The sequence below is a fragment of the Lissotriton helveticus genome, chromosome 7 (genome assembly GCF_964261635.1).
Source record: "Lissotriton helveticus chromosome 7, aLisHel1.1, whole genome shotgun sequence".
NCBI lineage: Eukaryota > Metazoa > Chordata > Amphibia > Caudata > Salamandridae > Lissotriton > Lissotriton helveticus.
This window is the reverse complement of record NC_136068.1, coordinates 736,474,918-736,489,463: the sequence shown is the minus strand read 5'-3', so window position 1 is coordinate 736,489,463 and position 14,546 is coordinate 736,474,918. Positions and strand designations below refer to the sequence as shown.

Here is a 14,546-nt window from a genome sequence, read left to right as displayed (position 1 = left end):
GTACCAGGATGTCTTTTAGGTTTCTACAACGCCTGTTGGCGAATCTCGGTTTTGGCCAAGAAAGAGTGCCAGAGGTGAGGATTCTCCAATTCTTATTCACAATTTTCTTGACTTTGTCAGTTACCGGGCTGTAGGTCGTGACACAGGTAGTGAGATCCTCAGGTTCTGTTTTTGGAAAGGTCTCTAGGAGGCTTTCTCTGTTCTGATGTCGGGCTCTTTTCTTGCATTTATTTACCACTCGTCTTGGATAGTCTCGATGTTGGAGTTTGGTGCACAGATCTTGTGCTTGCGCCCGGTATTCAGTGTTCTTGCTGCAGTTCCTCCGCAATCTGAGGAACTGACTGTAGGGAAGATTTTCCCTCAAAGGGCGCGGATGGAAGCTCTTGAAGGAGAGAAGACTATTCTTTGCTGTTTGTTTGAAAAAGGTGCGTGTTTGCAGATGTCCTTCTTCTGCATATATTGTGATGTCCAGGAAGTCAAGGCTATTTTTATCTGCACTGTAAGTGAACTTCAGACAGTTGTCTTTTGTGTTCAGCCATTCGTGGAAGTCTTTTAGGTCATCTTCACTGCCTGTCCAGATCAGCAGGATGTCGTCAATATACCGCTTCCAAAGCAGTATATGACGGATATAAGGATTTGTTTCTGTGTGTATATGAGTGCTCTCAAAGGTGCTTACATATAGCCCGGCCACGCTCGGGGCAAAGGTACTACCCATCGATGTCCCATGGCGTTGTAGGTATAGTGTCTCTTTGTATAGAAAGTGATTTTCTGTCAACGCCATGCGGCAACATTCTAAGACGAAGTGTCTAGGCGTTTTGTATGTCCAGTCCTTCTCAAAGAGGATTTGTTCAAGCATATCTAGGGTCTCTCGTTGTGGTAGACTTGTGTAAAGACTTTCCACATCGAGTCCTACAAGCATCATGGTATCTGGGGAATATTCTACATCTTTCAGCAGGTTCAGAAGATGTCGCGTGTCTTTTAAGTAGGTGGGTGTACTCTGGACCAATGGTTTGAGGTAATGATCAGCAAACTGCGAGAGAGGCTCTAAAACTGACCCAATGCCTGACACTATGAATGTGAACACACTTGAAATGAGAAACAACCCAAAACCTGCTCTACGCAAAAAAAACAAAAATGATCAGTGTACTTTATGCTAATAAGTTGCTGGTCACAAGGATTTACTAATTTAAATCTGTACAACTGATCACTACAAACTTGTTCCAGTTTTTATTCATTACTCTTTCATCCTCCAAGTTTGAAATGAGAAGCGTAACCCCAAGAAGAGCGCCTCTCAGAACAATATCAACTACATCTCTAATACAAATAACGTAAACACCCTAGACGAATTCTGTGCCCCTTCATTATCAAAAAACTGACTACCCCGTTTAGAAAAGATATGATAAAAATTTTTTTAATTTAATTAATTTTTATTTATAATTAATTAACCCCTTTGTAAATTCCTTGGTTGTATTGATTTTTTCATAAAATCCGTTTGGACAAAAAAGCGGCATGAAGAACAAGATTCCCAGATTCATAATATTGAAAACACTCGGGACGACTAAGTCCGCTTTCTATTTTTCATGAAAATATCAACATAAACGACCCGGAAGCTCATCACTGCTACTTCCGGGTCGCAAGAGGCAGCAGAAGCGCAACGCGAAGCGCGAGGACAGGAGCGTTAGGTATCTCTACGAGACCCTGCAGCAACTAAACCGCAAGTATACCGAGCCAGGCCTCACGCTAACAGTGCGTTATTCCTTCCGTCTAGCCCCCTCGAAGCCCTTGCCACACCCGAAGGAGGTATAACTAATATATATCTCAGGTATGATTTTGGCGCGGAGGGCGCACATAAGCACATCGGCATGTTATCGTCACTACGTTAAGCAACCATTATTAGCCCCACACTGTAATGTATTAGAGATTTCTTTCACGAATGAAGAATCCTGCATGTGATGTTTGAAATACAATGGCCACATATCACGATTCATCACCGAAATCGTCCTAGTGGACAGGTACTATCCTACTGGCATAGCATTTACATATGAATATATATATGCCCCGGTTACAATGAAAGGAGGTGTAACTATTGTTTATTCTAGGTATGAATCTGACGCACAGAGCACGGCGGTATGAAAGATTTTCACTACGCGGGGCATTCCATTTCATACGAAAGATATTGGAAATTGCACTTATGAATGAGTATTGACTGCATGCCACATGACAAACAATTACCACTTGTGACTTATCACGATAGTCCTCCAAGTGGTGGGGTTTCTTTAACCCAAAAAATTGCCATATGAGTATGATTTACTATCTATGAACCACTTTTTGCATGCATCAGCTTGCTGGAGAAAGAGAGAGTTGACACTGCCAATTACTGGGGGTTACGAAGTATTGCTATCTTAAGTTGCAACAAACTGCATTTATTAGTAGTGAATTCACTACATTATGTGTCTCCCTTACCCTTTCTTTTGTATTTGTGTATGTTTGTGTGTGTCCCTTATTATTATGTTTGAACTATAGGTACATCGCGACCTCGAGAACAAAGAAACAGGTTGAAAGTTTCCCTTTTTCTACACACCTGCTTGCTATAAATTTAATAGTTTAGCATCACTATCACCTTTCACCACGGGTCCTGAAGAAAGCCCTAAAGTCCGATTCACGGCATAGAGGGCTGAAACATGTTGGCCATTTTAAATCATTTTTGAATGCTAGTGCGTCCTGAAAACTTAATCTTTTTCAACAGAGCGCACATGATTGGAGCATTCCCCTAATGGGATCCACCCGAACCCAGATCTAATAAAAGTCCATTTACTGGGTATCCGGGGGATTTTTACTGTCCTACACTCCCTCCACATCACTGGGTCACTACTGTTTTTACCGAGGGTAAGATCCTCCTGGTGGAGGCTGCATACCGCAAAACCCGATGATTATGCACACACGTGTCAGCAAAGCGGAGAATCAAGATATACCGCTTACCACGCAACGCTACCCTACACGTGCATGAGGGTTTAATTTTTGGAGACACCGTTGTTCGATCTCCTGCATACCCTGGTTCACGCAGGACAAGTGATCCCTCCCTTTTGATTATTTGTAATTACCCAAGGAATCTGAGGGATCAGCATTTTCCTTCTCCCCCTCCAATTGATTAGCATACGGCCTTCTACTGGTGCCAGTGACTCCTACACTAATGGAGCCTCTCAGCTCATATTCCAATTGGTCCATATGACCCTGCACTGGTGGATGGACATCTCCAATTTCGGCAGACGCTCTGTTTTCTCCCCGAAGGATCACAAGTGGAACTACATTCATAAGTGACAGCTGAGAGCTCCCGACTTTGGTGTCCATCAGTGGGCATTTTCACCACAACCCAGAAAAAGAAGTGTCCTCCGGTTTCTGCCATCCACTTCTCCCTGAATGGTTTCTCAGGAGAGGCCGTCTGGTTCATATGTTCCTAGCACCTGCTGTATGCATTTTCACCAATTTCTTTTCTATTGAATGGTCTATAGAAGGATTAGGTACAGCTGATCCTGATTACCCCAGATTGACCAAGAAGTATCTGGAACACATTTGTTGCCACTCAGCTGCCTCTATCTCTTCTGCGCAGATTGAACCTACTCTCGTGCAAGGTGGTCAGAACACAAACCCAGTCCCCAAATGCTACAGCTGCAATCATGGACATTAAGGAGTGCCAATGCCTAACCCCGGGCCATGGTCACCACATGCATGACTAAAGTCACAGACTGGATGGAAACCAGCTGAACGCTGATAAGACAGAAGTCATGGTTTTCTGTAGAAAATAATCACCATGGTACTCTGCCTGAAAACCAACAGAATTCGGCCCCACATCCACTCCACCACCCATGCCAAGAACCTTGGCATTCTCATCGATAGTCATCTCACCATGACCGCCCAAGTCAATGCCATAACCATCTTCTGCTTCCACACCCTGAAGATGCTGAAGAAAATCTTCAAATGGCTCCCTACTACGATGCGCAGGACCATTACCCATGCCTTTGTCACAAGCAGACTAGACTACTGGAGCACCATCTATGCTGGTATCGGCACACAACTGACATGGGGTAATCAATCCATAGAGAACTTAGTAGCCAGGATCACACTCTGCCTACCATGTTAAGTGCACACATACCTTGTACCTTAGGAAACTCCACTGGTTCCCTACACAAACAATCTCTATTTAGACTCCTCACACACTTGTAAAGCCTTACAGAACATGGGCCAAGCATACCTCAACAAACTTATCACAGTCCGCAAACCCACCAGACACCTCCGCTCACCTGGACTCCTAGTCAAACACATCCCCCACATACACGGAGCCAGATCCTGCGGCCCAACCTTCTGCATCACTCCTAAAGCACATATACAGCCGCTCCTTCCATTCTGCAAGAAGCTGAAGACGTGGCTTTTTCAATAGGTCCCAGTAGCCTACCCTTAGTGTCGGCCAGGTTTTCCCCCTGCTTAAGCGCAAGGATACCCTTCCGGGTCATACAGCGCTCTACAAATACACATAACATACCCAGAGTCCTTTGGCCTAACTGCTGAAGTTGCAGACAATATCTTGACTGCCAGAAAATCCACTACGACATCCATTTGGGGGTTGCTGGAACTTTTTTGCTCTCCAACACCGCCCTGGTCTCTGACCCTCCCCAATTCCCTGTTGGCCTCATTTTTCCAGACTCGACTTGAGCCATTCCTTGTGGACATTCTTTACTATTGCACTGTACAACATGCTTAGTTAAAATGTCCATTGTCATCTGTTAAATTCAATAATAATATTTGTTTAAAAAAATGTCAGTTACTAGAATACATTTGCACTATGGGGTGAGTCAGAAGGCTTGGATTCCTTTAAATCCCAACTCCTGACATCCTGAATTTCACACCTTTCCTTTCACAGAAGGGGCTGGCTATAATCAAGTGTTATCTGGCTGTCCTGTCTGCTTTCCTGTGTCTCCCTGGCCTGCAGGTGTCATTTGTCACCTTTAGTGCACATTTTCTGTAAGACTCTCTTTACAGCTTCCTTCCCACTCCATTCATTGTTCCTCAGGGGGATCTCGATCTAGTGTTCACTTTTTTTTTAGCCGGTGCACTCTTGTCCTGTTTCACTTTGTGCTATTAAGACGGTGTTGTTGAAAGCAATAACTTAGGCTTGTAGGGTTGGAGAACTAACAGGCCTCTCAGTTCACTCCCCACCCCTATTACTGGTGTCTACCTGAACTAGTTGGTCTTTAATACCTGTCCATCCTTCTTGCTCAAGGTGGATTTGTCCACTTGTAAGGCCCTGCCTATCACCCTTCAACCCTTTGTCTGTCCACTTCATCCCTCCAAGGATGAGAAGTGGTTTTATAGACTGGGCCCCAGACATTGGTTTCCGGCTATACCAACTCCACAGGATAGAGTGGAGGTCAGCTCTTTGTGGCTTTGCTTGAGCTAAGAAAAGCAGGCCAGTGACCAAATGCATCATTTTACATTGGTTCATCGTATGCATCAAGATCTGCTATGCCTTGGCCAAGAAAGAACTTCTGGAGGGCATTCGTATCTGCTCCGCTGGAGCGATGATTACTCCACGGCTCCCACCAGAGGTATTCCAGTGACTGACATTCATCTATGTTTTTTTTTTTTGCTCTCAAAATTTCTCAAATTCTGAGCGGTTGTGATCGACCCATGACCGTAGCCCCTGCTGCTGAGATTTTGTTACACCTGATGATATGTTTTAATCCCTTATCGCCGTCCTCCATAACGTGCCTAATTCTCAGCTTCTGAACCACTTCCCCGCAGGCAACACTGAGTTCTGCCTCTCCTAAGTCATTAAACTGGAAATTCATCAAAAAAGCTTCATGGAAGTGAAGGTCCGCGCCCCACTGAAGCTCTCTTGTTTCTCATCCTTCCTGAAAAAAAACATAAACGTGGATATCAAAACACCTGCAAAAATTGTGACAAACCCCACAAAATACTGAGTCTTAGCGAGGTTTGAATAAACACCAATCCGGTTCTAGATCCAAACAGGAACCAGAAAGTGCAGTAGTTAAGGTTCAGATGAGGTGTCCATCATGATGCTATTCCTACTTGACCTCTCAATCGCATTCAACACAACGATAAATGTCTTATGAAGCATGATTCTAATGTAAAGTCTCCCTGCCACTAGTGTCACAGAAAAACCATATAACACTACTGGGAATCTTTTTAACTGAAAAAGTATAAACCTGTAGGTGTGCACTTAAATACCCTACACTGGTTCCTTGTAAGATATAAGTTTGCATTGAGGCATCCCTGTTTTGTGAAGAAATGCATTGAAGGTACAGCCAACAAAAGCTTGCAAGACAAATCATATCATACACTACTACGTGCAACTTACACTCAACAGAAGAGCCTCTAATGGTCACGCTCATAAGCCAGTGAAACCGAGGTGACCAGCCAGTGAAAGGCTCCACTTCCGGAACAACATTCTGCTCAGATGGTTCCTCCATTCCAATAACTGATGCATGTCGAGTATAATCGTCATACAAACCCCGTCACTGGTAGTATGAACTTTTTCTAGTCAACGACGAGAGGATTTTAGGAGCAACCATATGCATAAATTTCCATGAGTGAAGACCAACTGGGCTCCAGAGAAAACCAATGAGTTGTAACAGGTTTAAATGATTTATTAACCAACTGTAGTAAAGTTAAGGTAATCCATTCATTAGTATTCAGATTCTAGCATCATTATTGCAAATTTAAATGATCTAAAAGTCAATATTTCAAAATAAGGTATAATAGAACATTAACAATAATTACAAAAAAATACAGAAGATGCCTCGAGTGTGTTCCATAAAGGAAATACTTAGTCGAATATAGAAGTATCGGAAGTATAAGTTGTGAAAGGGCATTTGGTTAAGTAAATAAGGTAAGGTATCCGCTTCAAAGAACTAAATGAAGGTTTCTGAGGATAGAAATATGAATATGCGGGCATGAAGCCTCCGCACTTGAAGTGGAGATCAGAGTCGAGAGGGTCTTCTCAGCTCGAAGTCAGCAAGCATCTCCCCATCCTAGTGCAAGGAACACACACACTTATAATTCAACAAAACATTCGTTTGAAACATTACAGCTTGTTCTCACCGTAGGGAACAATCCTCTTTCTCTAGACTCTGGGAGCAGGTCAGCTCACCTCTTTCTCAAGATGTTACAATGGTCTATGCATGGCTATGTCCTTGAATTGTTACTATGGACAGACTATTGAATACAGTCGGATCTTGACACGAGTCGCACTCCCATCCTGGCATCTCATTCTCCTGATGGAAACCTCACTATAGCTCGACTAATACATAACAAACAACTATTCACAAACTAGTTGAAGGCATATGAAAAACAGCATTTGCTGTGGGAATGAAACCACAAAAGCCGCTGTAAGGGAAATGTGCTTATCCTTCAGTGTGTATTGCATAACATTCAAAATGACATGAATACCTAGGTTAGCACAGGTGCTGCATTACATAGCTAAATATGGTCACCTACTACAAATTGAATGATTAACATGCACGCCACTATCTAACAATGTAGATCACATTTTGCTAATAATTGCATTAATTTTGAAAATGTGAAATTACGCTTTCCCACAGTTCACAGGAAAACTCGGGATACCTTTTCTAATCCCCATGTCCTGACACTAACTACCTTTCCCCCTTCACGGTTGCTACCACATTTTCCTCTCCTGTAGTCTGTATACTGTTACCCATACATACTAATTATGCCTGTGCAGGGTTATTTCTGTAAGGCCCCGCTTTTTGTATCTCTGATTGCTGTATTCTTCCATCGCCAGCTTCAGCCCATCAATCTGCAGAATATGTACCACTCAGCCTTACATACCTTTCCCTGTAACTACATTTTAGTAGCCTATACCCCCCTTGTTTGTTGAAGCAGAAACTGCTCATTGCATAGCTGACATGTTACTGTGTATTCCATGTCCATGCCTAAGCGCTAAGACAAAATTAAGTGTTTGAAGTTTTTAAACGCATCTGCAAAAAAAACTAAACGAAAAATGCACGAGTGTGATGTGTGCATGCACACATGCACGTGATGACTATAGAGGACTAGTGTGATGACGTATGAACTCTCGTGGAATGCTGAAAGAGAAAGTAAAAAGTAGTTTACTACATTTGAGCAGTGGACAGTTACAAGTCATCCCATCAAAAGGATGCTAAAGAAGCCATCATTCCAGGGAAAGGACCCTCTAAAGAAGAAGTATGTCCACCACATAAGAAGCAAGCGCACCAGAGGGACAGAAAAAGCCAACCCTCACAAGCAATGGGCTGACTCTAAGCCCACTGTAGGTTTTGGTATGGTCCTCAAGGGTTCCTTTGACAAGACCTAAATATTATTTGCAGTAGTGTAATAAGAAAGGAGTGAGCTTAATGGGTAATCTTTTTATGAACTCGAGTACTCTTGGTTTTTAACTTCCCTCCCTTTATTACAGTGCACCATACATGCATCAAACACTTTTTATACTGCCTAGTTGCAAAGCAGCTGAGGTTTGGTCCTGTAGTGGCCACGCACAAGCACAGGATTGGTGTTTGGCATGGAAGCCCTTCTCACACTACTATGTGTGAAGTTGGTCTGTTTTTCTGCACCAGCAGTGAAAGCGTGAATTCCCTACTGTTTTAAGTGAGGAAGTGGTGAAATACGTGAGACAAAATGTATTTTTTCTGACCTACTCTTTCAATGTTGGCTTTTGCACCTTAAACTCTACGAGCAAATCAACATTTTTTTCTTGAAACGAGGACAGCTGGCACAGGTACTTGAACAAGTGTAGATCTTCAAATTGCTCATGGCTTAAGATTTAGTTTTACCTGCAATCTTAACCGCATGCGCGCTAGCGGTTTTCCCGCTGCGTTTTTAAAAAAAACCCGCGTTACGTGACGAGCTCAGCTCGTCATCCGCGTAGCGCAGGTTACGCCCATGACGAGCAGAGCTCGTCATCCGCCCGGAAGGGGTTAAATAAAACTCCAGCACCAATCTTCAAATCATGTAAACAAGGTCACGTGACTGCTGCAGCTTTTTTGTTTCCTCTTCGATATCTTTTTAAACTGGTATACACATGTTTTTTTCTTTATTGCAGACAAGAAATCGTTTTGAGGGCACTAGGTCTGAGGTGGAGTCCCTGATGAAGAAAATGAAGGAAAATCCTCATGAACATAAGAATCTCAGCGCCTACACCATGGAAGGTTACCTCTACATCCAGGAAAAACGTATGTTTGCCCCCGTAATGACTTTAAAGAACATATATTCTAAAATATTTTTTTATTGACAATGCCTTATGTTTACTGTTAGTTTTTATTTTCATAACATGTTTGCAGAATGTACTGCTGTAGATTCCATGCTGTGTGCACTCCTGACATGTACGGGTGAGCTGTTCCAAGGTGCTTTTCATCAATGAAGGAGTTTTGATTTCGAGGTGACTATCAAATTCACCCCTAAAACTTCCAATGCTCCAGGACAGACTCTATTTCAGATTGTGTTTTTTCCACCATTGGCTTCAGGCATCTAATTATTCTGTTACAGCTCTGCATCAAACGACATTTTCGACGTTGGAGGACCGGTAAGCAAGGACTTCCACAGAGGTATCAAGCACACCTGTTCAACAACTGTTTTGCAATTCACACTGCAGAGTATATGGCTATGCCATGTAAGAATGATTCATGTGGGGGAGGGTATGGAAACTAGCCAGTCAAAATTTTGTGCAACTTTTAATGTTCATTTTCCGTGGTTGAGTCTGCAACTTACGTATACTGATACCCCTCTACGAGGGTGCCTATTCGGTACAAGAAGGTTCTGTTGCTAAGACAATTCATCATCCAGAGAGAGAAGGAGAGCGTTCTATGCAATCCTGACGCCCAGGATTCTCCCATACCCCAGTCCAGTGGGGTTACCCAGGATGTTGAAGATTAGAGTCCAACAACCGTTTGGGGCGGGGGGGGGGGGGGGGGGTCAGGAGGTAGCCCTAAAGCTCAACAGTACAGGGACCCAATTTTTGTCTCCCCAAAGACTCCAGAAACCAAAGATTTCCAGCACCTGCAAGAAGCCTTCACACACTACGACATAGGTTTCAGGCTCCAGCTCTGGGTCCCTATTTGGATGTCTTTGGACTTCTCCACAGGCATCCAAATCAGGACCCAGGGCCTCCAGAGCTAAAGGTAGACACCTGAAACGACTAAAGGGTAGATTCCAATATCGACCTTTTCAAGCGCTGTACCGTGTAAAGGTCTCTCCATCCATGGCTCCTCTGGGTACCACACAGTTCTAGTGAGAGCTGCAGCAGAACACAGTTCCACTGCATGTTGAAGAGGAGTACAATTATTTCCTCATATAAACTATTCCTAAGACTGAGAGGTGCACCCAGTTCTTGCCCATGATAAAAACAAAGCTCAAGTGTGTGGCTGAAAACTTTGAGTAACCATTGAAAGTTCGGTTAGTTACTTCATGGGTGGAGGTAAAATTCAAACCTTTGCCGCATTGCCCTTTGTTCGTTGGAGGCCACAAGCTCCTATACGCACTTGTGATTCACCCAGCACAGAAAAGGGTCCTCATGCAAGAAACAGAGGAGATGCTGCCTCCTGAAAAAATACAGTTAGAAGGATGATATAGTAAAGCAAGAATCAGTAGGTGCAACAATGCTGTTAGTAATTGCCAATTATTTGGCTCTGTTGACATGCTGTTCTAGGCACCACAGGGAAGACCTGGATGGACTATTTGCAACACCTGCTTGATTTCCACAGGAAGAGAGCAAATTAGATCATCCATGAGGGAACGATCATCTCAAATACCCGCATTAGGTGCAAGTTGGACGAAGAAGGTGTGGCCGCCAGCGAAATCAGTATGAGCATCCTCCTTGACTTCATATCTCTGGCCTCCAGGCACGGGTTCAGCAACATTCTTTAGGCTAACACTTTCACACCAGTACATATTCCAACATAGAGTTATTGTAATGTTGGAAAAAAAGAACAATAGCACCCAGCCAAAGCCAGGGATATCCTTTCAAATCAACAGCAAAAAAACAGCTGTTTTCCAATGACACCTGAAATCCAAAGTTGGGCTGGCCCTCCAAGGCAACCGTACAAGCCACAGCAATCCTTTCGGAAAGCCAGCGGCAGTTCAAGCGCGCACTATACACCTGAGGGGCTTTTTGCAGCAACAGTTGCTCCAAGGCCAGAGGTGCCCGAGGAAGAGGGCATGTGTGCCACCAATGATCTTCCCCACATTATCTTGCGCTCCACCCCCACCTCCTGCCTTTTCAGACCCATCCAGCAACCGTCTGAGGAAGATTAAGGTGTTACTTCCTCCAGTGGAAGGCTATAAGTTTGGATAGGTAGGTGCCTCCATTTTTCACGGTTACCATCTGGAATTTCACACCACTGATTAAAATTGCCCACCCCACTCCCACAAAATCAGCAAGGGGCGCTGCAGACTCTTGTTACAAGAAGTGAAATGGCTTCTTCTCAAGCGCACAGTAAAAACTTTGTCAAGTACATCAGCGTGGACAAGGGGTATACTTGTACTTATTAAAAAAAAAAAAAAGGATGACATTTTGCACCCAATTCAAGATCTGTGAGCGCCCAACCCTTCCATCATACCCAACCACTTCAAAATGGCAGCCTTTCAGGACATCAGATTGCTTCTGACAAAAGTCTACAAGATGACACACACTTAAGAAAACCACCTTCCTCATCCACTCACCAGGCTCATCTCCAGTATGTGAGGATTGTGGTAAATGGAACACATTACCAATTCAAAGTTCTGCCTTTGATATTCACTACAGGCCCACAAGTATTTACCCGATGTCTAATGGTAGTGGCGGCGCATTTACGGCAAAACCAAATGTATGCTTTTCCATACCTAGATGATGCACTGTTAAAGGGGAGGAGTCCACTGGAACGACTGGTAAAGTTCTCGAATCAAGAACATTGTTGCCCTGAGAAAAAGGAACATAAATTGGTATTAACAAAGCATTGCGAGATGACTTTTAGAAAGAAACGTGGGTGAGTTTGTAGCACGACTCCGTTTTTTATGTACCTGTATAAAAGGTGCCTGATTTGCCTTATCTGTGATTCTATTTTTAGTAAACTTTGAGTGACTACTTGGCAGCATGGGCTCTAGTGTCTGCTTGAAGAGCGATGTCTAGCCTCCCCACATTTCTGAAGTTTGAGAAGCCTTGTCTAGCCTCCCCACATTTCTGAAGTTCGAGAAGCCTTGTCTAGCCTCCCCACATTTCTGAAGTTCGAGAAGCCTTGTCTAGCCTCCCCACATTTCTGAAGTTCGAGAAGCCTTGTCTAGCCTCCCCACATTTCTGAAGTTCGAGGAGCCTTGTCTAGCCTCCCCACATTTCTGAAGTTCGAGAAGCCTTGTCTAGCCTCCCCACATTTCTGAAGTTCGAGAAGCCTTGTCTAGCCTCCCCACATTTCTGAAGTTCGAGAAGCCTTGTCTAGCCTCCCCACATTTCTGAAGTTTGAGAAGCCTTGTCTAGCCTCCCCACATTTCTGAAGTTCGAGGAGCCTTGTCTAGCCTCCCCACATTTTTGAAGTTCGAGGAGCCTTGTCTAGCCTCCCCACATTTCTGAAGTTCGAGAAGCCTCGTCTAGCCTCCCCACATTTTTTAAGTTTGATGAGCGTTGTCTAGCCTCCCCACATTTCTGCTGAAGTTAGAGGAGCCTTGTCTACCATGCACACGTGAATCATTAATTAGAGCCAGTCAGAAGCAATGTACTACATTCCATTTCTAAAGCGAGCTTCAATGTTGAAAGGCATTACTACATCGATGACTTTTAAAACCAAATTAATTTACAGAAGGCGGTGGGGTGTTAAGCGACAAAGAATACCAGATAATATGTTAATGTGAAATCAAAACCTTGACTGGGATTAACTGCAGTCTCCAGCAGTGTGGTGTTATGTAAATGGAAAATGTTTAAAAGTTTGCCTCTGAGGAACCTATCAACCATGATTGTCGAAGATGTGTGCAAATCAGCAGTGTAAATCCATCGAAGTTGAAGCACATTTTGCTAAATGGCAATTCCACTGCACTTAAATGAAACTGTCAGGGGCTGTTTATGCCAAGCGATGCCAGATGCATTTGCTAAATGTTGCTCATTCACCATATTTTTTGCGCTGCTGTCTTGCAGCTTTCACACAAATTTATTAAAGGAATGCTTGCAGTGCCTCCTATCACTTTTTGTGTGGTTGATTCCTTCCATCACTTTTTAGGTCTCGCCTGTCGATGCACATGCGCATCGAGCTTGTTAGGTCTCGCCTGTCGATGCGCATGCGCATCGAGCTTGCGAGCCTATTGCGGCTTAAACAACCTTTAACTAAGAAGCAAGGAATCGTGGCGATTCCTTGCAGTGCCCGTGACTTTTAAGCTCAATGCGCATGTGCATTGAGCTTAAAAGCGCGTGCACATCAGTTCCCTCAGCCGCAATCGCCGTCTGTTCGCTCAGCCGCATTCCTCCGACACCTTTTGAAGTGAAGCTTAGCTTCACTTCAAAGGCCCGGCTTCTTCACACCCACATGCCGCTCTCCCCGCTCCGCCCCCTCCCCTGCCCGCCGTGTGCATTTCTCCTCCACCCCCTCCCCACAGCAATGCCCTCCGTCTTGTTTTTTTTACCCGCGACTCTACTTTAGCTTAAAAACATGTTCCGATAGGAAGTGCATCACATTGGTAATTTACAAAGATTTGCTCTGTTTTCCTGTGGATAAACCATGCACTAGTCGAACACACGATTTGATCAATGTATTGCTGTTTAGAGTACATTCCTTTTGCAGGTCTTTTTGTCATCATCGTGAAAACCGTGACAAATGTCAAGTCTGCATACATGCGCGAAGGCAGGCCTTTTTTATAAGCGCTCGTCTCAGTGCTTGGTTGCCGGGCTGTCTGACATTGCCAGCCTCCCAATTACAGCCATTTCGACAGGCTGTAATCAATAACATTTGAAATGACCGTGTGAGTCGCCTGTCTTTTTTTTCCACATGCTGGAAGCTGCTGCGACAGCGCTCAGAAATGGCTTTAATTCACAGCCAATATTGTCTTTTTTTCCACACAGTGTCTCCGCAAACAACCACAGCGATAGCTCGCATGAAATGGGAAAATGGTTGGAAGGGGTTAACAATTCAGTAAATACAGCTGATAAGTTCCCGATGCTTCTACACAGCGCGCACACCACCTTTCCCTGAAGCCTTTTCTCAAATTCACCCGTTTATCAAGCCACAGTAAAAGCATGGTGTGGATCTTTGCGAAACTCCCTTTACAGATTCCGCCGTGTCGCATTTCTCCTCCCCCCTCCCCTTATCTGCCTTTCCCTCCGTCTTGTTTTTTTTTTTACCCGCTCCGCCCCCTCCCCTGCCCGCCGTGTCGCCTAATCTAACTAAATCCTTGGCCGATCACAGCAGTGTATGCTAAACCGTGCACTAAATTAATAAATCTTGCATTAGTATTCTGATAACAGTAAGAATGTTCAAATGTGTTTTTCATGATTGGGCGATGAATTTAGACTAAAATGATACATG

General features: G+C 44.0%; 1 protein-coding gene across 4 annotated transcripts in view; it reads left to right on the top strand.

The window, feature by feature from the left end:
• ARHGAP26 (Rho GTPase activating protein 26) overlaps positions 1 to 14,546 on the top strand; it is a 2,444,655-nt gene that overhangs the window by 588,829 nt on the left and 1,841,280 nt on the right. For all 4 annotated transcript variants that reach the window (XR_013598661.1, XM_078653061.1, XM_078653060.1 and 1 more), the window contains exon 8: positions 9,113 to 9,242. Coding sequence is in view for 3 of the 4 variants with exons in the window: in XM_078653061.1 (XP_078509187.1) it covers positions 9,113 to 9,242 (130 nt within the window). In the remaining variant the exon portion in view is untranslated. The remainder of the gene's footprint in view (positions 1 to 9,112; positions 9,243 to 14,546) is intronic.